We start from the raw sequence: 27,015 nt of genomic DNA, 5'->3' as shown, positions 1-27,015 counted from the left end.
AGCTTAGATAAAATGGACCAATTCATCAAAACCCACGCTACCAAAAACTCTTTGAAGATCAAGTAGATGATACTCCTACAATTAAAGGAATTTAATCATTAAGAGACTTCTAAAAAATAAGTATAGGAAGATGGCAGAGGAATGAGGGGAGGCTATGCTTGCTTGCTCCTGAGACCTGTCTGTAGTTTAGGCTAATTGCAGACAGAACATCTCAATTAACATCTGGATACTGGCAGGAGTTGAGCCTTGGCGCTGCTGGATCAGAGAAGACTGTCTGGGAGCAACCTGTCTGGTGAGACTAGCGAAGGAGAAAGGGACGAGACTGGATTCCTGACTGGGTCGGCTCCCCGAGCTGTGGCTGGCAGTACACAAAGATTTTTTAGTGACCCCAGGTTTCTCCAGAGAGGAATTAGGAGGAGAGCAGGGCTCTGCCCACTGGCAGAGCCAGGAGTGGGCCAGATGGCACCTGGCTCTGAGAAACAAGAAACAGCATTCTGCTGTAAGTGTATGAATATGTTTTTCCTTTTTCTCTTTTGTTTTTTGCAGAGAGGGGAGGAGAGCCTAGGGGTGGGATGAGATTTTTGAGGAACGCAGGCACAGAAGCACACTCACCCGCTCCCCAACCCTCCCTCTGGGTCACACGAGTGCGCACATGGAAGTGCGCCAGTCCACCCGCCTAGGAGCTCAACCAACTTGCTGGCCACTGCACCCAGGCACCCCCAGGCTCACCCCAACAGGTGTGAAACCAACGCGCCTACTGGCGCACAGAGGCCAACCCCTCTGCTAGAATAGGCGAGCAACCAATCAGCCTTGGACCTGCCCACCCCAGTGCACAATGGGTCAACCTGCCCCTGGCCTGCCCGAGAGAGTGCACTCGCCCCTGGCTGAGGCCAAAAGATGGTGAAGTAAACTAGAGGCACCTTGTAATAAGTTTTGGGTACTGGCTCTCAAGAAGGAGCTGGGAGAGCAGCAAACTAGGTCCCAGTACAGAATCATCCCCAGTGCTATGGGAGAAATCACTTAAGCAGACTGCTCCCCTCAAAGTGGTGTCAGCTGGAGGCAGCAGCTCAATAACTGTATACAAGGTCACACGATAAAGGCAAAAAAATAAAAGCAGATCAATCTAAGAAGCGGAAACAAGACGAATGCCCAAAATGGGGAGGTGGAATAACACCCCACCAAACAGAAACAACACCCCACCAAAAGGAAAGGAGGAATTCCCAGAAGGAGGGATAGCTGAAATAGAAGCAAGAAAACTATCAGACATGGAATTCAAAACAATGGTAATGAAGAAGCTCAATGAACTCAACAAACTCAAAGAAAACTACAATGAACTCCAGGGAAACTACCAAGATCTCCAGGGAAGCTACAAGGAACTTACGGAGAACTACACCGGCATAAAAAAGGACATAGAAACTATCAATAAGAACCAGGAAGAAATAAAGAATACAATTTCTGAACCGAAGAACACAGTAGAATCAATCAAAAGCAGGCTAAACGAAGCAGAGGATCATATCAGTGAGTTTGAGGACAACATAGAAAAAAATTCCCAAACAATGCAACAAAGTGAAAAAAGACTAAAAAAAAATGAAGAGGTTTACAAGAACTGCAGGACAACATGAAACAAAACAATATCCATATCATAGGGATAAAAGAATGGGAAGAAGATGAGCATGGGATAGCAAACCGGATTGAAAACATAATGACAGGAAACTTTCCTAACTTGATGAGAGAAAACATCACACAAGTCCAGGTAGCACAGAGGGTCACAATCAACATGAAACCAAAGAGGCATACTCCAAGATACATCATAATTAAAATGGCAACGTTCAAAGACAAAGAGAGAATCTTAAAGGCAGCAAGGGAGAAACAGCTAGTAACATGCAGGGGAGTATCGATAAGGCTATTAGCTGATTACTCAACAGAAACTCTACAAGCATGTAGGGAATGGCAAGAAATATTCCAGGTACTGAAAACCAAAGGTCTGCAACCAAGATTACTCTACCCAGTAAGGCTCTCCTTTAAAATGAAAGGCAAAATAAGGAGTTTCCCAGACAAAAAAGGCTAAAAGAATACATCTCCACCGATCCAGCATTGCAAGAGATGCTAAAGCGACTGCTTTAATAAAATGAAGAAAAAAAAGAGGTGCAGACATGAGTAAAAAAGGAGAAAATTGCAATGAATAAATACTTGTCAATAATAACCTTAAATGTAGATGGATTAAATGCTCCAATCAAAAGACATAGGGTAGCGGAATGGATATGAAAACAGGACCCACATGTATGCTGTCTACAAGAGACATACCTCAAAACAAAAGATTTACACAGACTGAAAGTGAAGGGATGGAAAAAAGTATTCCAAGCCAACAGACATGAAAAAAAAAGCTGGGGTAGCAATACTTATATCAGACAAAACAGATTTCACAGCAAAGGCCATAAAAAAAAGGCAAATAAGGACATTTCATAATACTTAAGGGAACAATCCATCAAGAAGATATAACCCTGATAAACATATATGCACCCAACATAGTTGCACCCAAATATATAAGGAAAATATTGGAAGACTACAAGAAAGATATCAACAGCAGCATACTCATAGTAGGGTACTTTAACACCCCACTGTCAACAATGGACAGATCTTCGAAGCAAAGAAACACCAAGGATATTGAGGCATTGAACAACACACTAGATCAAATGGACGTAATTGATATATATAGAACTTTTCACCCCAAAGAAGCAAAATATACATTCTTTTCAAAGGCACATGGGACATTTTCTAAGATAGAACAAATGGTAGGACACAAAACAAGCCTCAACAAATTCAAGAAAATTGAAATTATATCAAGCATCTTCTCAGATCACAATGCCTTAAAACTAGAAATCAACCTCAAGGAAAAAACTCAAAGACATTCAAACTCATGGAGAATGAATAACATGCAATTAAATAATGAATGGGTTAACAATGACATCAAGGAAGAAATCAAGAAGTTTCTGGAAAGAAATGATAATGAGCACACAACAGCCCAAAACCTATGGGACACAGCAAAAGCAGTCCTGAGAGGAAAGTTCATAGCAATACAGGCCTACCTAAAAGGATAGAAGAATCTCAAATAAAAAATCTAACCCTACAGCTACAGGATCTAGAACAACAACAACAAACAAAGCCCAGAGCAAGTAGAAGGAAGGAAGTCATCAAGATCACAGCAGAATTAAATGACATAGAGACTAAACAAACAATTCAAAATGTCAACAAAAGTAGGAGCTGGTTCTTTGAAAATATAAACAAAATCGACAAGCCTTTACCCAGGCTCAGCAAGAAAAAAGGAAAGAGAACCCAAATAAACAAAATCAGAAACGAAAGAGGAGAAATCACAACCAATATCACAGAAATACAAAGGATTGTAAGAAATTACTACAAACAACTATATGGCAAGAAACTTGACAACCTAGATGAAATGGAAAAATTTCTAGAAACATATAACCTCCCAAAACTGAATCAAGAAGAAGCAGAAAGCCTGAACAGACCAATAACAAAGAGTGAAATTGAAACAGTAATCAAAAAACTCCCGGCACACAAAAGCCCTGGACTGGATGGCTTCACAGACGAATTTTACAAAACATCTAGGGAAGAACTAATGCCTATCCTTCTGAAACTATTCCAAAAATCCAAGAAGAGGGAAGACTCCCAGACTCTTTCTATGAAGCCAGTATGACCATAATTCCAAAACCAGGTCAAGACACAACAAAGAAAGAAAACTACAGGCCAATATCACAGATGAACATAGATGCTAAAATCCTCAACAAAATATGGGCAAACTGGATCCAGCAACACATTAAAAAGATCATACATTGTAATCAAGTGGGATTCATCCCAGGGATGCAAGGATGGTTTAATATTTGCAAGTCAATAAATGTAATACACTATATAAACAAAATGAAAGACAAAAACCACATGATAATATCAGTAGATGCTGAAAAGACATTTGATAAAGTACAATATCCATTTATGATGAAAACACTCAGCAAACTGGTAATAGAGGGGGCATACCTCAACATAATAAAGGCCATATGTGAGAAACCTGAAGCCAACATCATACTCAGTGGGCATAAACTAAAAGCATTCCCCCTGAGATCAGGAACAAGACAAGGATGTCCACTCTCTCCACTCATATTCAACGTAGTATTGGAAATTCTAGCTGCAGCAATCAGACAAGAAAAAGAAATAAAAGGCATCCAAATTGGAAAAGAAGAAGTAAAACTGTCATTATTTGCAGAAGTCATGATAGTGTACATAGAAAACCCTATAGACCCCACAAAAAAAACTACTTGACCTAATAAGTGAATTTGGCAAAATAGCAGAGTACAAAGTCAATATTCAAAAATCAAAGGCATTTCTGTACACCAACAATAAAATATCAGAGATAGGAACTAGAAAAAAAATCAAGAAAAATAAAGTAACTAAGAATAAATTTAACCAAAGAGGTAAAAGACCTGTACTCAGGAAACTACATAACACTGAAGAAAGGAATTAAGGAAGATACAAATAAATGGGAGCATATACCATATTCATGGATGGAAAGAATCAACATCATTAAAATGTCCATACTACCAAAAGCAATTTATAGATTCAATGCAAGCCCTATTAAAATACCAGCAAGGTATTTCACAAACCTAGAACAAATACTTCAAAATTTTATGTGGAACCAAAGAAGACCCGGAATAGCCACAGCAATCTTGAGACAGAAGAACACAATAGGAGGAATCACAATACCTAACATCAAATTATACTACAAGGCCACTGTAATCAAAACAGCCTTTTACTGGCATAAGCACAGACATATAGATCAACGGAACAAAATAGAGAGCCCAGAAATAAACCCAGGTCTCTATGGTCAACTAATATTCGACAAAGGAGGAAGGAACATAAAACACAATGAGAAGAGCCTCTTCAACAAATGATGCTGGGAGAACTGGACAGGGATATGCAAAAAAATAAAACTAGACCACAAACTTACACCACACACCAGAATAAACACAAGATAGATGAATGACTTAAATGTAAGATGTGACACCATAAAAGTCCTAGAGGAAAACAGAGGCAGGAAAATGTCAGATATCCTACATAACAATATTTTTACTGATACATCTATCTCCTAAGGTAAGGGAAATAAAGGAAAAAATAAACAAATGAGACTACATCAAACTAAAGTTTCTGCTCAGCAAGAGAAAACTTCAGCAAGATGAAAAGGGAACCAACCACATGGAAAAACATATATGCCAATGATACCTCAAACAAAGGATTGATCCCCAAAATATATAAAGAACATACATATCTCAACACAAAGAAGAAAGACAGCCCAATTAAAAAATGGGCAAAGGACCTGAACACTTCTCTAAGGAGGATATATGGAAGGTCCAAAGGCATATAAAAGAATGCTCAACATCACTAGACTAGCCATCAGAGAGATGCAAATAAAAACCACAATGAGATACCACTTCACACCAGTCAGAATGGCCATCATGAACAAATCAACAAACAACGAGTGCTGGCGAGGATGTGGAGAAACGGGAACCCTACTGCACTGTTGGTGGGAATGCAGACTGGTGCAGCCACTATGGAAAACAGTATGGAATTTCCTCAAAATCTAAGAATGGAACTCCCTTTTGAACCAGCGACTCCACTGCTTGGATTATACCCAAGAATCCTGAAACACCAATTCAAAAGAACCTATGCACCCCTATGTTCATAGCAGCGCTGTTTAGAATAGCCAAGTGCTGGAAACAACCTAAATGCCCATCTGTAGATGAGTGGATCAAAAAACTGTGGTACATTGACACAGTGGAGTTCTATGTAGCAGAAAGAAAGAAGGAACTCCTGCCATTTGCGACAACATGGATGGAACTAGAGAGAATTATGCTTAGCGAAATAAGCCAGGCAACGAAAGAAAAATACCATATGATAGCACCTGATATAGGAGACTAATGAACAACACAAACAAATGAACAAAATTGAACAAGGAACAGAGTAACAGTTATCAGCGGGTAGGGGGGAGGGAGAGAAGGGGAGTAAGTAGGGGGAGGTTTTAGTAAAGGAACTAGTATAAATAACCCATGGACACAGATAACGGGGTGGGGATTGACTGTGGGAGAAGGGGTGGGCTGGGTGGGGGTAGCAATGAGGGAAAAAGTGGGACAATTGTAATAAAAAACAATAAAAATAGCTAGATTTTCTTCTCTTTTTTAATTGATGTAATCTTGTCAAAATAAGAGAATTAGCTAATATAGAATTTCAGAGAAATTTAGTGCTGATGTAAGTGAAAGCAGACTTCCTTTTTTTAATATACCTAATAAATAAATAAATAAAACAAAATGTATTTAATTTTCAAAATTTAAAATATATTTCTGTCATCTGTTCAATTGTATACTAATAATATTTATAATGATAACCTGATCCAAAAGATTTTTAATATTCAGAGTCTCATCATCATCAGAAACAAAAATAAAATTTTAAATCCCGGTTAACATAAAAAGTAAAGTATAGAAATACTAAAAAAAGAACCAAACCGATAGCACCAATACTTTTCTATTGGTTAAGTGCAGAAGTAGTGCATTTGGCTTTTATTGTTTTGTTCTGTGGTGCTTGTAAAATGTTGGCAGCCTATAAAAGGTTGATGTATAGGACTTATGACTTAATGCAACTTCTAAGGGACTGATTAAATTCATAAATTTTATTAATTGTAAAAGTATTATTTCAATGTTTGAAAACATTTGTTCTATAAATTTTTGAATTTTAATAAATTAAGCATTATATACACAAACAAAATTAAAAGATTAACTAATATGCCTTCACTTTTGAGAGAGACTTCTGCTCACACTTCATAAAATAGATTATTAATAAACTAAAGCCAGTCCTTTCAGTTTCATCTTTGAACAAATGTGTGTCTCATTCTGCTAGTTCTTGTTTCAATAATGGCTGCCAGAAAGCAAAACACAAAATCTGGCTTAATTAGTGATGCATCATTCAAAATAGGACACAGAAGATTTGAATTAGGAATTAAATTGAAATTTATTAAATTTAAATCTTATTACAAATTCCTTGTTGCCTTTGAAAAAATAAAACAAATTCCAATGAGAGGCCCTTGGCTTGGTTGCTAAGATCAGTAATTACAAAATATTTGGACACATACCTCTCTGTTAATCAGAGAGGTTAAAGAAATGTACCCGCCCCCATTTTTTATAGCCTCAGAAAACTTCCTCAAATTTAGTTCACAAGAGGCCTCTTTTGCTCCTATAATCACTCTATCTATATTACCTTGCCATGATAGCTCATTTAATGAAACACCTCAAGTTTAATAAAACTCCAGGTAAAATTATTTTACTCCTAGAACTCTTTAAAGCCTCTTCTCATTGAAGGACTATAACTTATCAAATTATCTTCTTCACTCTAACTCCTAAAATATATTACCTCACCCCGCGACAGCATCCTGTAAATTTCACAGAACTATAAGCCTGATGATTTGCTGTATATAGCCAAATCTCATCGAAATACTCCTCTTAATATATATGCTTGGGTCTCTTGGCCAAGATCTTATGTGAGAATGAAGTTTAAGTCATAATCATTGACTACTTTATGTTCTAGTTTCTTGAAGATAACTTTTCCAATACCAGTGTTAAATTGTTTGCAGCCACCGTGAACTCTTCATTGGTTTTTGGCTCAGACAGCAACCAGCAGTGGCCTAAGTCTAGAGTCTCTTTTCTAAATGATACTGCTAAATGTGTTTCCTAACATCACTGCAAGTATCAGGTTAAGCCAAGAACAGGATCATAACAGTCTTGAACCGAAAATAATATAGAATGTTGAGAAATAGATCAGCGTTTCAGTCCCTATTCTTTAAATGCAAATGGTTTTGGATGAACTATATACAAGCTTTCCTGCCATAGGAAAAAGGAGTATAAGCTATTTTCTCATATATTCTTTTGTTATTCATAAATTTGGAGCGGCCTCAAGAGACAGTGGTTGTTGTATCTAACTACATCCAGGTAAAAGGGCTCAACATTAAAGAAGAAAATTGTCTTTCCTAAGGTTTTTCTCTAAAATGGCTAAGAATAATGTTAGTTTTAGAACATGAACTTTAAGTCAGCTCTGTGAACTTAAACATGTTTCTGAACCTCAGTTTCTCATAAGTAAAAAGAGGATAATATTCCTTACCTGCTATTTCAGAATCAAATCATACATTGTGGGCAACACCATATAGAAAATAAATTATTAACATGGAAGGAAATGTGCTTCTTGGTAACCACTCGAGTACACCCTCTAGGACTAAAACACATGTCCTCATTGGGTATTAACGAGTATATTGGTTAGGGTTCAATCAGGGAAACAGAAGCCTTAAGTGACGTGGAATAAAGGACTAGTTATTAGTCAATTGAGGAACTAGTGAAGATGCCTCTGCAGAGCCAGTGGCGATGAAGAAAATTGGATGTGAAGCCAGGGAGGGCAAAACAAACTAGAACCCATGAGCACAAACTGGAACCCTGCCTCCAACTTCAACAACAAAGCTGGAGCCCTCCACATGGAGATTCTCAGGCTCCTTGAAGATGACTTAGAGGAATTGCAAACCTGGCTATTGGCCCGTACAAAAAAGGCAAGCCACCAGAAAAGTGACAATGTATGTGAGCTGCAGCAGTGACTGACACCCTACAATGACCTTCAGAGTGTAAGAGCTACTGCTTCACTTGTATTCTCCAAAATTAACACAAAGTTACATTGTGGCTGATCCTAACAAGAACCATGTAGGGAAGGGAATTCTGAGATACACTGTTACAGCTTTGCTAAGGTGACACAGTAGGAAACCACCACATGGAGATTTCCTTTTTTGTGGGCACCTCAGGTGGCTACCAGGTAAAAAAAAAAAAAAACCTGCTTTAAAAATTCTTTATTGATCATCTGTATGAGGATCAGTAGTAAAGTGAAAAATTCTAAATTATAAATCTGGAGTGGACTCAAGGTGCAGCCCACCTCTATGAAAGTGTCATCCCTACAGCCTACTTAATTTACCAAAGAAAAGCATATAACTTCAAATTGTCTTTGATCTTCAATCAAGAGATTAACTAATATAAGTAATAAGATAAAATGTATAATTTATTAATACCTAAAAGGTTTCTACTTAATAAAACACATTAGAAAAATCTTTAAAGAATTTCTTCTCATGCTGTTTGAGGAAGAATGCCAGAAAGCTGTATACCTAGAGCGTGTTACCTTAGCTAATTGTTGAATCTCCTTTACTTAGTTGCATTTTCCCATCATGTCCTTACTTTTTACTAGACAGCTTCTACTAGAAATAGCCATATGAAATCTGTCTGTTTGACATAAAATATTTAAAATATTTTTGAAGATATTGTATTTTCTAATTCTCTGTGTCCCCCATATATAATTTTATAGTTAGGTGAAAGGTTTGGCTCCCTGTAAGGTATATCAAGTATCTGGTATGGTGTCTGGTGTTATGTTAGTATACAAATATTCTTAGCATCCTTCCTCCAACCACAGTACCAAAATGTCCTTACCAGTGGGTTGAGAACAAGCCAAACCTAAACTAGGTGCATTTGAGGCAACCAGTTCTGGAGAAGGGGCTGTAAACATCAGGCCCTGCAGAAATCTTATTTTTCACATCTCAGCTTGTATAAACTGTTTTCTTTCTCTTACTCAGTTTTCTCATTTACAAGATGAGCATAGCACTACAGAGAAGACTATGGAAAATACCTTCTAAATTAACATCATGATTTTATTTTTGCTGCAAACACAGAATTTCTTTAAAAATATTCCCATGAAGTCCTTTTTTCCCTTCTGTTAGATAAAACCAATTTTGCTTTTTTAGTCTTAAAATCATGTCCTACTAGATGTTTCCATGTAGAAGAGAAGGAAGAATATGATTTATCTCTCTATTATTTTATTATATAATGAATTGAATATAATGACTTTTAAAACTTTCTAAACTTAACTTTTATTTTTATCCAATATTTGAGAGATTTTCTATTAAGAAAAATATATCTCTGGATAAGAAAAAGAAACTGCAGCAAAACTAGCATATACAGAATCATTTGAAGTGGTTGTCTTGGAGAGGCAACCATTTGTCTGTTCTGTAAGAACTTGTCTATTTTATGACAGTAAAGAATCTCAGAATAAGAGCTTGACATAAACATACTCTTAGCCATAAACGTATTTAGATAAAAGCTAGCATTCTTGGAATGAATTACACTGGCATGGCAAGAATTCCGTAATGAGAAAATATATGTACAATATATCACAGCAACAAACCAAAAAATAAAGGTAACCAAGAAAAGCCGTTCAGTTGTAGATTCTTTTAAATAAAGCTATTAATTCAATATCCAGAAGAATTTTTTTAATAATTATGGTTTAGTCATATAATTGCTGAGAAAATTATCATGTTATATACAGTGACTCCATTTGAGATTCTTGGGATTTGTACATTCTTCATTAGAGGTGATTCTTTTTATATTATTTGTTTCTCTGTTTTCTTTTACATATAATTTATGTCCTTGTCATCAACTAGCCTTCCAGAGGAACTCTGGTTCTCTTAATTTAGTTCTCGACATAAACATTTCTTTGTCACAAAAGGTGGGCAAGCCTACGCTGATTTCTCTGATACCCAGATGTGAACAGTTTGTCAAACAAAAGTGACAGGAGTAGGAACTGCCCTAGTTCTGCTTTTCACCTATTTGAACTTTCCACCTCTATACGCAAATCTATATTAATTGTACACATTAATCAAACACCCCCAAATAGCTGTATGTAATATGGCTGATGATAAGTTTTTTCCATATGCAATGGAGCTTAAACATAAACTAAGTGCCTTTCAATAAATAATTTATCATTAAGTGTTATGAGTAACACTGATTAGGGGTATCCATAATTCCTAAAACATCAGTAATCGAATGTACATTGGTGACTAGCCATATTCCCTTCATCTCTCTGTCAGGATCATGTACAGTTAATGCTCTATAAGATAGTCTAAGAGCATCTGGTCCAAACTCCTGATCTTGCAGACAAGGAAATTGAGGTCAAGAGTAGTTCGGTGACTTGACCACAGTCATAGGGCTTGAATATGGACTGGAATAGAGAGACATAGAAGTCAGGTCTCCTGACTCCTATTATAGTGTTGCTCCACAGTATTGTGCATTCCATTTTTGCTGAAACATAAACATTCGAAGTGTATCACTCTAGATGGTGTATTGAGAATAGACTTGGAGGGACTAGAGGTAAGTGTGGAAGGAGGGATACAAGATAGGGTCTGGTCAGTTCAAGTGAGAGATGATAGCAGCCGGGTGCTAAAGTGGAAGTGGTGAGGAGTTGGAGTCTGGATATGTTTTTAAGGGAGAATGGACGGGATGCACTGACAGGTTGCATATGAGATGCCATAACTCATAGCGTCAGAGTCCTGCACACGTAGGTGGTCAGTAACTGATTCATGCTTTAAACAGATTACTGTATGTCAGGTCCTGTGCTGGGAGCTGAGTATAAAGTGGTGAGCTGAGCAGATGGTTCCTGCCTTTGTAGGAACTAATGCAGCAGTTAAAAACCACTTGAGAAAGTAAACCAAATAATTTTAAGGCATTACATAATAATCAGCAGTGTATCAGGTGAAAAATTGCATAACATGATGAATCAGCTCCAAGAGATTTCTGCTGTTTAAAGAATTAGTGGAGAGGCCGGCTTGCCTTATTTGGATCACTGATTTCCTCATCAGTATTGACATAGGGTTTTTTAATTGCACTGAGTTCAATTAACACTGTTAATAGGTTTGGAATAAAATGTGATTGCAGTCCCATCTTGTCCTCCTTGGCTGAGCTTTATTACCTTTCTGTACCTTAGTTTCTATCATATTTGCAGAATTAAAATGCTAGCATAAGCCTTCTTCTCATGAATATATTGTAATTAATAGTTGCCCAAAAACCTGCACTTCGTTTTTAACCCACAAATCAATATAACTTTCTAATTAACATAAAATTTTTTAAAGTATGAAGATTGGAGGTTCTTAAGATGTTACTAGTTTGAATTATCTCTGTTAATGTAAAAGTGTTATTGCTAATACCTTTGTTTCATGGAATCCTTTCTTTCCACACAGCAATGTAGTTATATGTCATGAGAGGTTTGCATTAATGGATGCCTTTATGTCAGAAGCAGTTTTTCTTTTTTCTCACATTGTTACTATGACTACAGAATAGTTCTTTGGGAGGCAGTATTGCAGAATAGGTAGAAGAACAGGTTTTGGGATTGACAGACCCGGGTTTCAATCTTGACTCTGCCACTACCTATGTGGTCCTCAGTAAGTTGTTTATGTATTCTGTGTCTCAGTTTTTTGCTTCTTTAAAATGGGATTAATTATAACCACCTTAAGGATTTATTGTAAGGATTAAGAATGATAATTGATATAAAGTGCCAGTACTGTGCCTGACCCATAAGCCCTCAGTAAATAATAATTATCATGATTCAAGAATGAGAGTTCTTGTTTCCCAAGGATGGTCATTCTTATTACCCTTGCCAGCTACATACTACTAACCCCTCCTCTTCTTCCTATTTTACGACTTCATAGGAAGAAAAGGACTCACCTTATGGGATCCTGTATAAAATTCAGTCACTTCCTTCCTTCAGAATGTAATCTGTGTGATATTCTTTTGATGAAAAATTGACTTTGTCCAATCTAATGAGTCTGACTGACCTTCTCTAAATTCTCCTCAACTATTGCATTTTTTCTTATTTGTTGCTAATTTATTAGCATGATTATTGCTTTTAAAAGCATGCTTATTTACTTTTGAGTGTGTATGGAGCCATTTTCAGTCAGTATAACACAGGTTAACTTTATTGATAGAATCCAGAGAAACTTCACCCCACTTTACTGAAAGACCTGGTGCAAATGAGTGCCTCATTCTCACACATCCGGGGCTCAGAGTTTCTCTCTCATGCAACAGAATGGGCAAGGCTACCACCAACAGCAAACTTGTTCAATTCTGTGCTGTTATTTCTTATAAATGGAAGATTTCTTGATTTAATATTTATTACCATTAGCATCTTACTTATATTACTTGCTCATGTTTACACTTTTTCTGCTGACATACAATAATCAGAAAGTAAGGAAAAATACCTTCCTCTGTGAAATATTTAAATCTCAAAGGCTTTTTGTTTGTTTATTAAAAATTAAATATGTGAGAATAACTGTCATTTTTTCTCCAAGTGTTTCAAATGCTAAGCACCTTCTTTTCTAATGTGTAAGAAATAAGCAATTGGTTTGACTAGTCACTGAAGAAATCTTAGAACTTCGCAGAAAATTACAGTAAGTGGAAGTTGCTATATTGCAACAAGAGAGTATTTTGATTGCAAATTTTTCCATAAGTGTGGCAATTTGCAACTTGAGAAGAATTTAATAGTAGCTGAGCTTTCAAAATGTAACACAGAAACTGTCATTTTCTTCCACAATTAAAATAAGTGCTTCTGAAAGTTTCAGGATAAGAATGACCCAAATTACCCTCCCCCATACTTCCTCATTCAGAAGAGGGGGGAATGGAGTTTGAACAGAACATCTGTGGACAGAACGAAAGACAAATGGTCTTTTCAGGCAAATGTCTGAAAATGGGATCATTCATAGCCAAACAGAATACCGTTGCATACATCACCATGGTTAACAAGAGGATCAACAATACTTTCATAATGGCCTTTTATTTTAGTACATTTTATTTTGGAGGACAGAATTATGATTCAACACATCCATTCTTAATTCATCATATAATTATTTTCATAATTATCTTTTGACACAGATTTAATGTACTTTTGCCGGTCCCATGTTGAATTCAAATTTAAACTATTAAGTTCACTAAGACAATCTCAGTGCACATAATGATAAGGAAGGTTGGATAAAAATGGAACATTTTTTAGTCAAAGAACCCGTATAAATGACTCATGGACATGGACAACGGGGAGGGATATGATTGCGGGAGAGGGGGTGGGTTGGGTGGGGGAGAGAAATTAGGGGAAAAGGGGACAACTGTAATTGAAAAACCAAAAAATAAAAAAATGGAACTTTTTATTACCAACCAAAAGAAATGGCCTACTAAAGAACAGAACTTTCAGTAATATTCTGTACATGCATTACTGGAGAAAACACACCTGGCTTGTGTGTTGTCTGCTGAAGGACTTCTTTGGGTTAAAAACAATTGGCTATATCCTATGTTCTTTACTAATGATTTACTTAACTTTTTTTCACTCAACTAGTATTTATTGAGCATCTACTCTGAGCTAGGCCCCATTCTAGGCAGAGGATAAAACAGTTCATAAAATAGACAGAATTCCTCTTCTTTCATGCAGTTATATTTGGAAGGAAAGCTGGGTAATAAACAAGAAATATAAGTACTTTTGAAAATGCTAAGTGCTAAGGAGAGAAAAAACAGGAAGTGTTGAGGGCAATGAGGATAACAATTTTAGATAGGGGAGCCTGGGAAGAATTTGCTAAAAGGGAAGCATTTGAGTAATGACCTGAAGGAGGTAAGGGAGTAAGCAGCAACAATATCTGGGCAAAGTTCACTTCAGACAGAAGGAATAGCAAGATCGTACTATAATTGACATGATCTAGAAATAGCAAGTGTAGCTGGAGTAAAGTTAGTAAGGGTATGAACTAGAGGCAAAGATAACAGGGGCAAGGTTATACAGGACATTCAAGGTCATTGGAAGGATTTGAGCCTTGATTCAGAGTGAGATGAAAAGCCTTTGGAGTATTTGTATAGAGGAATGATATTATTCAAACCACATTTTAAAAGGATCATTCTGGCTCTTGTCTTAAACATATAGGGGGTAAGAGCAGAAGTAGGAAGAAGTGAGGAGGAGATATTTTAGTAATGCAGGTAAGGGATAATGGTGGCTTAGACCAGGGTGCTAGTAGTAGAAGTAGTAAAAAAAAAAAAAAAAAAAAAAAGGTCATATTGTAAACATACTTAGAAGATGGAGCAGATATAGCTTGCCAGTAGATTGGCTATGGGATGTAATAGAAAGAAAAGAGCAGGTTCATTCCAAGATTCTGGATATAAGCCTGTGGGGGGGGGGGTGGAATTACCACTTACTAAGGTATAAAAGACTAGGAGAGGAGCAGATTTGGTTGAAGTGTGGTGACTATCATGAGCTCAGTTTTGTATACCTTAAATCTGTTGAGTTAGGCAGCCTATACAGCTCATCCCAGAAGTCCTGGCTAATCACATTAACTCATTAGATTTTATTGAATGATTACTTAGGAATAAGGTAAAAACACATTTAAAGGGAATTTACCTTCATATATGCTTATAAAAGGAATCTGTTTTTGATCAATAAACAATATGAGCTTATGCATTCTCTCTCTCTCTCTCTCTCTCTCTCTCTCTCTCTCTCTCTCTCTCTCTCTCTCTCTCACATACACACACACACACAAGACCTATTTCCTTGACTATAGTTCTCATTGTTTTAGCTATTACTTTCAAAGCATATAATTCACTTATATGATTTAAATTAATATAATTCAATTATAATTTTCATTTTTAGAAAATGTTACATTACTTGGAAAACCAATTAAATCTCTCAAGACAATTGCATTGTAATATTTGTGATATTTACAGTAGACATCTGAGGTTTTGCTTCCTTGAATGATGGATAAATCTGTATTGTGTGCCTAGGAGTTATTAAGTTTCAACAATAGGTACACTTATACTCTGCAATCACAATCAGTATGAGAATATATTTATAGGGAAAGAAAAGGTAATCTTGTCAAAAAAGAAAACCTGGAGAGCATAAAATATGTTTTTGTGTAAAGTTAAAAGTAGACCTCCAGGTTCTAAAGAATAGCATGCAAAAAGCATAGGAGGCACATTATATAACTCAATTCTTTCAAGCTGTCTGTTATCCATGTAGCTTCCTAAAAACAAACCACCCCCATCTTTGTCATTTTTTAAAATAATGAGCTGTAAAATTATAATGATTACTTGTGGAGACACAAAAGAAAAAAAGAAACCGAATCAGTAATTTTACAGCCAAACAATTTCGGGAAAAATAACTATATGTAAATTAACTATATGTAAGCACACTAGCCTGAACTGTTATTTGAGTTATTATTTAGAAGCAAAGTGCACTCAAGAAAATCAGCACAGCATATGTTTTATTTTTTATGCTTTCTCTCCAGAATGAATTTTTGTAGCCTTGGATCCTTCAAAGTTATACCTATACACATGCATGTGCACACACACACATATCACTTTGATACATGGGTGATTGTTTCTGTGTTACACTGTATGGCAGCAAATTATGTGATCCTTATTTTTAGGACTGGTATTCATTCATAATATTATATTCATGGAAATTATGTTAACTATATACAAACACAAGAAAACTATTATGTAAGAATATTATTGTTATTTTATGAGCAAAGATGCTAAATGAGAAAGTTATGTCACAGAATGCAAATATATTCTATAAAACCAAGACCAATGATTCTTATATAAACAAAATCCAATCGCCTCTTATAGACATACCTTTGTAAGAGAAAAGAAGAACCTGTTACCTAAAATTTATTTTAAAGGATTATCTGTGTATTAAAATTACACATGCTATCTCTGTACCATGTTAACTAGCTAATTATATGAACATAATTAACCTTATTACACTAGTGAACAATATAGCTTACTAGACTCTCTGATTGGAACCAGTGACTTATAGTCATTAATTGAAAGCTAGACCAGTCAATGCAGTTGTGGGATTTTCTATTAAGACATTAAAGTGTTGCAGCACTTAGTGTGGAGTAAACAGATAGGCTTAACTGAGATGGTTGTTTAACCAGGTGAGTATGATCCTGCGAACATGAATCAAGGGAATGATTATAATGATATCCTATGGAAGCCAAGTGGAAGAAGAAAAATAAAAGCACAAAAGGGTGGTGAGGTCAAAGGAAGACTTTCTAAAAATTTCTGAGTTGGGGGTATTAGACTATGTAAGACAGATAATGTAGGCGGTGGTTGGAGTATGCTTCAGATAACATATGATCACGGCAGTGGGTAGCTAAGAATTGGAGAAATAAAGATCATTAGAGATGAAGGACTGAGGAACCAAGGTACTGACATCCTCTACATGCAGATTAGTCACCAATAATAGTGAGAGAAGTGGGTATGAGATGAAAATAATGACCCGAGTGCTGAAATATTTAGTGACTGAGGAGGAGTACCTAGAAAACTGAGAGGTGATAGTGGTGTATGTAATAGAAGAAACAAGAAATAGGTGTATTTGCCTGCCAACTTAATAACATTTTTGTGAGAATCAAATGAGATATTGCCTGAAAAAGCACAATAAACCCCTTGAAAAGGTACAAAGTAAGACTGCGCATATATGAGTGTTTAGTTTCATCATTGTTTTGTGCCCCGATTTCTCTGCTGCAAAATAAAGACAAAGATAATATCCTCTCCTGCTTTCCAGGAGATTAGGAAGTTGAGCAGCATGATACACACAACTTTTTTTTTTTTTTTTTTGAGGCTTTGGAAAAAGAAAGTAGTTTTTCTGGCCAGGTTTCAAAGTTATCACTCAGCTCTTGAGAGTTGTGCACACTGTGATGATGCTCCAGATGTTATTCCTATCAGATAACATTCTTCCATGTCTTTGATTCCAGACATTTCAGCAGTCCTCTCTGCAGCATAAATCAAAGAAGAAAAGCAAAGGTAAGAAAAGGAAATGAAATGAAACATCTACCTGCTTGGTTTGCACTGTGATGATCACCAGCACATGTCACCAATCCTCTCTTGCCTGAAACCGGTGTCATATAGAAGAGCACCTCTCCCTAGCAAATGCTCTAGAAACCAGCTTATCTTTCAAGTCAATTGTGGTACAAGGTGCCTTTTACAAAAAAAAAAAAAAAAGTCTCAAAAGGTTCTGAGACTGGGATTACACACTTCTTTTTTATTTTTAATTATATTTTTTATTTTATTTTTCAATTGCAGTTTACATTCAATGTCATTTTGTATTAAGTTTTAGGTGTACAGCATAGTGCTTACACAATCACATACTTTACAGAGTGATTCCCTGGTATTTCAAGTACCCACCTGGCACCATACATAATTAACATTATTCACTATATTCCCTATGCTGTACTTTACATCCCAAGCCCTGGCTGGTTTGGCTCAGTGGATTGAGCGTCGGCCTGCGAGCTAAGTGTCGCTGGTTCCATCTTCCAGTCAGGGCACATCAGAGAAGGAAAACTCTGACTCCAAAAAACCTCCGCTGCCTTGCGGCATACCTCTTCAGGGGAAAGGCTAAGGGAGTAAACCCCGACAGAAAATCCGGAGCCGGAGTCCCTAAGGCGGTTTGACGTTGTAGTCAACACCGGCAACTCCTGCGGCGCACCTGAAGCCAAGCTGTATTGACTCCGTCTTTCCCTTGGACCCTTCAGCTGCGAAGAGAGGGGGGGTCTGCTGCATGGGCAACAGCAGACCCTCCATATCACCCTGCCCAGGCTCTGTAGGTGCAGCTTCACTGGAGAGGACACTCCAGCGTCATCGCAAGATGTCGATTCAACACGGGAGGAGACAGATACCGTGTCACTCCCGAGTCGAACTGCACGGCCATTCTCGGCGGTGCAGATAGACTCTTAAGAAGCTACACCATCGTCTCTCGAGACGGACAGCTGCCGACGACGACGATACTTTACATCCCAGGGACTATTTTGTGACTATCAATTGGGAGTTCTTAATCCCTTCATCTTCCCAGCCCCACAACACCCTCCCCTCTGACAACCATCAGTCTGTTCTTTGTATCTATCAGTCTGTCTCTGTTGTGTTTGTTCATTTTGCCTTTAGATTTCACATATACAGGGGGCAAAATTAGATTTACAGTTATGAATATGGAAAAAGTTATACAGGTTATGATTTTACAATAGTTTTATTAACTCAAGAAAAGTCACAGTGCAACTGTAAACCTACTTTTTCCCACCCCATACATGAAATCATGTTATTTGTTTTTCTCTGACTGACTTATTTCACTTAGCATAATATACTTTAGGTCCATCAATGCTGTTTCAAGGGTAAGTTTTCACTCTTTTTTATGGTTGAGTAATATTTATACACACACACATATATATACACATATATGTAATCTCAACACTTTTTTATCCACTCTTCTATTGATGGACACTTGTGTTGCATCCATATCTGAGCTATTGTAAATAACACTGCAATAAACATAAGGGTGCATGTATTACAATATATCCAATTAGTGTCTTGGATTTCTTCTGATATATATCCAGAAGTAGAATCTTTGGGTCATAAGGCAAATCCATTTTCAATATTTTGAGGAACTTCTATACTATTTTCCATAGTGACTGCACCAATTTCCATTCCCACCAAAAGTGCATGAGAGGTCCCTTTTCTTCACATCCTCCCTAACACTTGTTTGTTGCTTTATTGATGATACTCATTCTGACAGGTGCAAGGTAATATGTCATTGTTTTAATTTGCATTTCTCTGATGATTAGTAATGTTGAACATCTTTCAATATGTCTATTGGCCATCTGTATGTCCTCTTTGGAGAAATGTCTATTCAGATTTTCTACCAGTTATTAATTGGATTGCTAGTATTTTTTCAGTGATGAATTGTGTACGTTCTTTATAAATTTTGAGTATTCACTTCTTTTTTAAAAATATTTTTTATTTATTTTTAGAGAGAGGGGAAGGGAGGGAGAAAAAGAGGGAGAGAAACATCAATGTGTGGGGTTGCCTCTCGCATGCACCCCAACTAGGAACCTGGCCCACAACCCAGGCATGTGCCCTGACTGGGAATCAAACCGACAACCCTTTGGTTAACAGGCCGGTGCTCAATCCACTGAACCACACCAGCCAGGGCAGAATATTCACTTCTTACTAGATGTATCATTGTTGTATATCTTCGCCCACTTAGGAGGTTGTCTTTTTGTTTTGTTGATGATTTCTTTTGCTTTGCAAACCTTTTTAGTTTGATGTAGTCTCATTGTATATTTTTCTTTTGTTTCCTTAGCCTGAGGAGATATGTCAGAAAAAATATATTGCTAAAGGAAATGCCAGAGATTTTACTGGCTATGCTTTACTCTAAGGGTTTTATGATTTTGAGTCTTACATTTAAGTCTTTAATTCATTTTGAGTTTATTCTTGTATATGATGTAAGAAGGTGGTCTATATACATTTTTTCACATGTATCTATTCAATTTCCCCAACACCATTTATTGAATACACTGTCTTTACCACATTGCATGTTCTTGCCTCTTTTGTCATGGATCAATTGACCTTATAGGTGTGGATTTATTTCTGGGCTCTATATTCTGTTCCATTGATGTATGTATATGTGTTTTGTGCTAGTACCAAGCTACTTTTATTACTATAGCCTTGTAGTATAGTTTGATATCAGGTAGTGTGATGTCTTCAACTTTGTTCTTCTTTCTCAAGATTGTTATGGCTATTTGAGGTCTTTTGTAGTTTCATATAAATTTTTGGATTATGTATTCTAGTTCTGGTAAAAAAAAAATTCCATTTGTATTTTGATAGGAATTGCATTGAATCTATAGATTGCTTTGGGTAGTATGGACATTTTAATGATGTTAATTCTTTTATCCATGAGCTTGGTATATGCTTCCATTTATTTGTATCTTCTTCCTTCGTTATCTTATAATTTTCTGATACAGGTCTTTTACATCCTTGGTTAGATTTATTCCTAGGTATTTTTTATGCAATTATAAATGGGGTTGTCTTCTTAGTTTCCCTTTCTGATACGTCATTACTACTGTATAAAAATGCAATCATTTTCTGAATATTTATTTTGTATACTGCTACTTGACTGAATTTATTTATCAAGTTCTAGTATCTTTTTTTTTGGTGGAAACTTTAGGGTTCTCTATTTACAGTATCATGTCATCTGTAAATAATGGCAGTCTTACTCTTCCTTTTCAATTTGGATGCCTTTTTTTCCTTCTTTTCTGATTGCTGTGAATTAGACTTCCACCACTATGTTGAATAATAAGAGTGGTGAAAGTGGACATCCCTGTCTTGCTCTTAATCTTAAGGGAAATGCTTTTAGTTTTCCTCCATTGAGTATGATATTATCTATGGGTTTGTCATATATAGCCTTCATTATGTTAAGGTATATTCCCTTTATTTCCACTTTGCTGAGAGTTTTTATCATAAATGCGTGCTGGGTTTTGTCCAATGCATCTGTATTTTCTGCATCTATTGACATCATATGATTTTTATCCTTCAATTTGTTTGTGTGGTATATCGTGTTGATTAATTTGGGTATATTGAACCAAACTTGCATCCCAGGAATAAATCCCACTTTGTCATGGTGTATAATCTTTTTAATGTATTGCTGAATTGGGTTTGCTGATATTTTGTTGAGGATTTTTGCATCTAAGCTCATTAGGGATATTGGCCTATAATTTTCTCTTTTTCTAGTGTCTCTTTCTATTTTTGGAATTAGGATAATGAGTTTGGGAGTCTCCCCTCACTTTGAATATTTTTATGAACAGTATGAGTAGGGTAGATGTTAGTTACTCTTTGAATGTTTTGTAAAATTCACCTGTGAAACCATTTGGTCCAGGACTTTTGTTTATTGGGAGCTCATTGTTATTGCTTTGATTTCCTTAGTTGTAATTGGTCTGTTCATATTTTCTGTTTCTTCTTGAGTTTTAGGATATTGTATGTTTCTAGGAATATATGCATTTCTTCCAGATTGTCCAATTTGTTTGCACATAGTAGTTTGTAATTTTTTATAATCTTTTGTATTTCTTTTTTTTTAATATCTTAGGGATTTATTAAGTTATACAAGTTTTTAAAAAATCATATTGGAAAGGGCCTCTTGATTTAATGTAAACTTGACTACAACATTCAAATTTATCTTTATGCAAATTTCACACTGCTCTTAGGATCACTTGTAACATCTGGTTTTAAGTCATTCTGAAGAAAAAAATACATCCTGAAACAACTAATTAAAATAATTCATCAAAATTCTATCTAATATAATTAAAAGGTTAAAAAAGTTTAAAAATACAAGCTAACTTACTTTCTTCTGGGATTACAATTGGAACCCCAAATATCCTAACACCTTAATTAGAAATGTCTTGGCAGTAATTCTATAAAATTGTAAATGAGGCCGATTTTTGAAAACTAACAGAAAGAGTTAACCATTATGATAAATGCCTGAGTCAGCTGACAAACTGATGTATGTGAATACGTCCAAGGGGAATTCCTAAACAGAGAAATATTTTTTTAATTTCAAAAAATAGCTGCTGCTTCTTTTAAAGAGTTTAAAAATTGATGGTTCAACAGCAAAGCTATGTGATAACTCTGGAGTAGAAGGGAAAGGCTCTCTTTGTAGTACAGCTCTTGCTGGCACACTGCTATTAGCCAGTAGAGATAACTGGAAATAGGGATGGCAGGAATTATCCAGGAAAGTATTTGGGTCAGATAAAGTGATGGCACCTCCGGACCCTGGCTCCTTATAAATGGATAGCAATTCATTCAGGCAAACTGCACAGAGATTAAACAAATTAAATCTACTAAAACAAAACAAAACAAAACAAAATAAAAACACCCCCCCAACCCAGAAAACCTTCCCTGTCTCTGCTACCTGACTAATGTACCAAACCCAAATTTTCTGCTCTAACATGGGTCCCTATGATAGATCAGTGTGCTCTGGGGTGCTGACCTGTTGAGCCCTGGGCAGGGCCATCCCCTAAGCAACACTGTGAATCTGGGGACAGCTCTTATGCATGCAGCTTTCAGCAGACAGTACAACGCCACAGGACCACAGACCTTCATCATATTTGCCACCATTTTCCAATGTAAAACCAAAGGCTACAATTGTGAACAAATGTGGACTTTCTCAAATATAATCTTTTGTATTTCTGTAGTGTCAGTTGTTACTTCTCATTTTTCATTTCTGATTTTATTTATTGGGGTTCTCTCTCTCTCTCTCTCTCTCTCTCTCTCTCTCTCTCTCTCTCTCTTCTTTTTGATGAGTCTGGTTAAAGATTTATCAATCTTATCTTTTCAAAGAAACAGCTCTTGGTTTCTTTTTGCATTTTTTAGACCGTTATTTTTTTCTGCTCTGATCTTTATTATTTCCTTCCTTCTACTCACTTTGGGCTGTGTTTTTTGCTTTTTTGGTCTTTTTTTTTAATTCCTTTACATATAAGGTAAGATTGTTTATTTGTGATTTTTTGTTTGTTTGTTTCTTGAGGTAGGCCTGTATTGCTATGAATTTCCCTCTTAGGACTGCTTTCACTGTGTCCCATAGATTTGCAGTGATTGTGTTTTCGTTTTCACTTGTCTCAAGGTATCTTTTGATTTTTTTCTTGACCTTATTTTTAACCCGTTCATTGTTTAGTAGCATGTTATTTAGCCTTCATGTGTTTGTGTATTCTTCAGGGTTTTTTTTTTATTTTTCTTATAATTGATTTCTAGTTGCATACCGTTGTGGTAAAAGAAGATGCTTGATATGATTTCAGTGTTTTTAAATTTATGGAGACTTGTTTTTTGGCCTAACATGGGGTCTACCCTAGAAAATAATCCATGTGCACTTGAAACGAATGCATGTTCTGCTGCTTTGGGGTGAAATGCTCTCAAAATATCCATTAAGCCAATCTGGCCTACTATGTCATTTAAAGCTACTGTTTCTTGTTTATTTTCTGTCTAGAAGACCTATTCATTGGTCTCAATTGGTTGTTGAAATGCCCTAATATGATTATTACTGTTTATCTCTCCCTTTTTGTCCATCAAGATTTGCTTTATATATTTAGGTGCTTCTATGTTGGGTGCATAAAGGTTTACAAGATTTATATTTATCATCTTGTTGAATTGATCCCTTTATCATTATGTAGTGTCCTTCTTTGTCTCTTACTATATAACTTGTTTTTAAGTCCATTTTGTCAGATATAAGTATTGCTACCCCAGCCTTTTTACTTTCCATTTGCATGAAATATCTTTTTTCATCCCTTTACTTTTAGCCTGTGTGTTTCATTCTGAGGTGGGTCTCTTATAGACCACATATATATGGGTCTTGTTTTCTTATGCATTCAGCTACCTTGTGCCTTTCGTTGGAGCTTATAATCTATTTACATGTAATGTGATTATTGATAGATACATATTTTGCCATTTTATTATACATATGTATGTTCCTCTTTTTTTCTTCCTCTCAAAGAAGACCCTTTAATATTTCTTGCAATACTAGTTTGATGGCGATGAACTCCTTTAGCTGTTTCTTGTCTGGAAAGCACTCTATTTCTCCATCAGTTTTAAATGAGAGCCTTGCTGAGTAATCTTGGTGTAGGTGTTTGCTTTTCATCACTTCGAATATTTCATGCCAGTTCCATCCCTTCTGGCCTGAAATGTTTCTATGGAGAAATTAATTATGGTCTTATAGAAGCTCCATTGTAAGTAACTGTCTCTTGATGACTTTAAGATTCTCTTTTTGTCTTTAACCTTTGCCATTTTAATTATGATGTATGTGGTCTTGGTGTGGGCTTCCTTGGTTTCATTTTATTTGGGACTGCACTTCCTGGACTTTTGTGTCTTTTTTTCTCCACCAGTTTAGGAAAGTTTTCAGTCATTTTTTTTCAAATAGGTCCTCAATTCCTTTCCCTCTCTCTCTCCTGCTGCCCTTATAATGCAGGTGTTGTTACACATCATGTTGTCCCAATGGTCCCTTAAACTGTCCTTTTTTTAATTCTTTTTTTTCTTCTTGCTGTTCTGATTGGTGTCATCTGCTACCTTGTCTTCCAAATTGCTGATTTGATCCTCTGCTTTATCTAACCTGCTCTTGAGTACTTCTAGTGTACTCTTAATTTCAGATATTATATTCTTAATTTCTGACTGGTCCCTTTTTATGGTTTCTGTGTCCTTTTTCATGCTTACTATCTCTTTGTTTAAGCTCTCACTGAGGTCATCCATTCTTTCCCTAAATTCCTTGAGCTTCCTTATAAGCATTGTTTTGAACACTGTACCTGATAGATTGCTTGCTTCCATTTCTTTTAGTTCTTTTTCTGGGTATTTCTTCTGCTCCTTCATTTGGGGCATGTCTCTTTGCTTTCTCATTTTGGCTGCCTCTCTGATATTTGTTTCTAGAAGTGTATTAGGTAGGTCTGCCAAGGTTAGTGGCTGAGAACGAGATTTTGTGTGCTGTCCCTCTAAGAGTGTGCCTAGATTTCTAGCAGTCTCAGGTCTCACCCTGGCAGATGAAACCCATGCTGATTTTCACATTAGATATTATGTGGGCCCCTCTTCTCTGGACTGGTTTTCATCCTGGGGAGCCTGGCATGGGGTTGAGACCCCTTGCTTCTCAGGAAGAACTTTTTCAGCTGAGATATCCCGCCAGATTCTCAACTGCCACACATGGATGCAGGGCCAGCTCTTATTACATTTCTGCCCTTCCTACCTGTCTCTATATGGGCTCTTCTATAAAACCTTATTTATAAGACTTCTGTTCAGCTAGTTTTCCATTGTTTATTCTTGCTTGCTTGCTTACTTCTTCTATAATTTAGTTGTAATTCTGATTTGGTCCTGGGAGGAGGTGAGTGTAACTTCTACTTACTCTACTGCCATCAGTTGTATGCCACTTATGTGGAGGAATGATACTAAAGATTTCCATATTTTTCTAAATTATAAATAAGAATTTTTAAGGTTAAGAACCCAGACTGACTTTTTTGTGATCTGTACATTAATCTTCTACCTCCACACATGTATAAAATTCAAAGAGCATTTTTACCCACTATTATCTTTAGGTCCTATAGCTGGCAAGAGCAAAAGACGAATTTCTTGCAAAGATCTTGGCCGTGGTGACTGTGAGGGCTGGCTTTGGAAAAAGAAAGATGCAAAGAGTTATTTTTCACAGAAATGGAAGAAATATTGGTTTGTCCTTAAGGATGCATCCCTATACTGGTATATTAATGAGGAGGTAAGACAAGCACATTTTGTTTTCCCACTCATTCTCTATATTTAACCAAAAGAATCACTGCTTTGAGACTTATATTGTAAAATCATGTACTCATCTTAAGGCGAATTCAGAAGATTTCTGCTAGTTATTTTTCACAAGAAAAATATTAAGATTTCTTAAAATGGTTGCATTTTGGGGGTTCTGTAAAGATAGTTGTGTCATTTATTCTAACATAGCAACATATCTGAAACACATAAAGTACAGTGGAGTTTTGTATATCTAATTAAAAATAAAGGATTATATATGGAAATTTGATTAGATTTTTAAATGTCCTGTTTTTGTTTAAAGTTTTAAAGTTTTTCTGTTGTTTTTGGGGGAATCCTTTAGTAATTTTAGAACATTAGTATCACTAGACTGTGTTTCAATTTTCAGTTTAAAAAAAATAAACTGGTAGACTAGTTTTGAAAATCTGCAATTTTCATTTCATATGGCACAGTTGGAAAGTAGGGTGTATATAATACACTTTAATTGTTCTTATGATTTTTTTCATTTGCAGTAAACAGATTTATACCCAGAGTAATTATATCATAATCTCTCACATATCACAATAGACATGTAAGGATGTACCTTACTCATTGATATTCCCCTTACACTACAGTTTCTTTGATTTCTTTGCCATAACCATCTATCAGTTCTCCTCTAGTATTTTTAACAATAATTTCTATTGTTAACTTATTTTCTCAAAAATGTACATGGTTTATTAATGCAGTATGCTGGCTTTATCAGTAGTCTTATATGAATACTATCAATATTATGTTATGACATTTAATTTGCATTTGAAAATTAATTTTTGAAATGTAATTTAACATTATTATGCTTACTATTGTAACATCCAGTACACAAAGAATTTTGTGTTCCCTTGACAGGCTGTTATGTTGTTATTTTATATTATGTTAGATTATGTTTAAGAGAATATTCTTAATACTGACTGAATTACTGTGCCTCAGTTTTTATATCTGCAAAAAAGGGAGTAATAATAGTGCCTAGCTCGTT

The 27,015-nt window shown here is 36.0% G+C and overlaps 1 protein-coding gene across 4 annotated transcripts in view; it reads left to right on the top strand.

The window, feature by feature from the left end:
• Positions 1–27,015, top strand: part of CNKSR2 (connector enhancer of kinase suppressor of Ras 2) — a 272,213-nt gene that overhangs the window by 187,502 nt on the left and 57,696 nt on the right. For all 4 annotated transcript variants that reach the window (XM_090264455.1, XM_090264454.1, XM_090264453.1 and 1 more), the window contains 2 exons: positions 17,684–17,732; positions 25,811–25,983. In XM_090264455.1, the coding sequence (XP_090120581.1) occupies positions 17,684–17,732; positions 25,811–25,983 (222 nt within the window). The remainder of the gene's footprint in view (positions 1–17,683; positions 17,733–25,810; positions 25,984–27,015) is intronic.

Source organism: Furipterus horrens, unplaced genomic scaffold (genome assembly GCF_987537825.1).
Source record: "Furipterus horrens unplaced genomic scaffold, mFurHor1.1.pri manual_scaffold_17, whole genome shotgun sequence".
NCBI lineage: Eukaryota > Metazoa > Chordata > Mammalia > Chiroptera > Furipteridae > Furipterus > Furipterus horrens.
The sequence above is the reverse complement of the archived record's forward strand: the minus strand, read 5'-3'. Positions and strand labels throughout refer to the sequence as shown.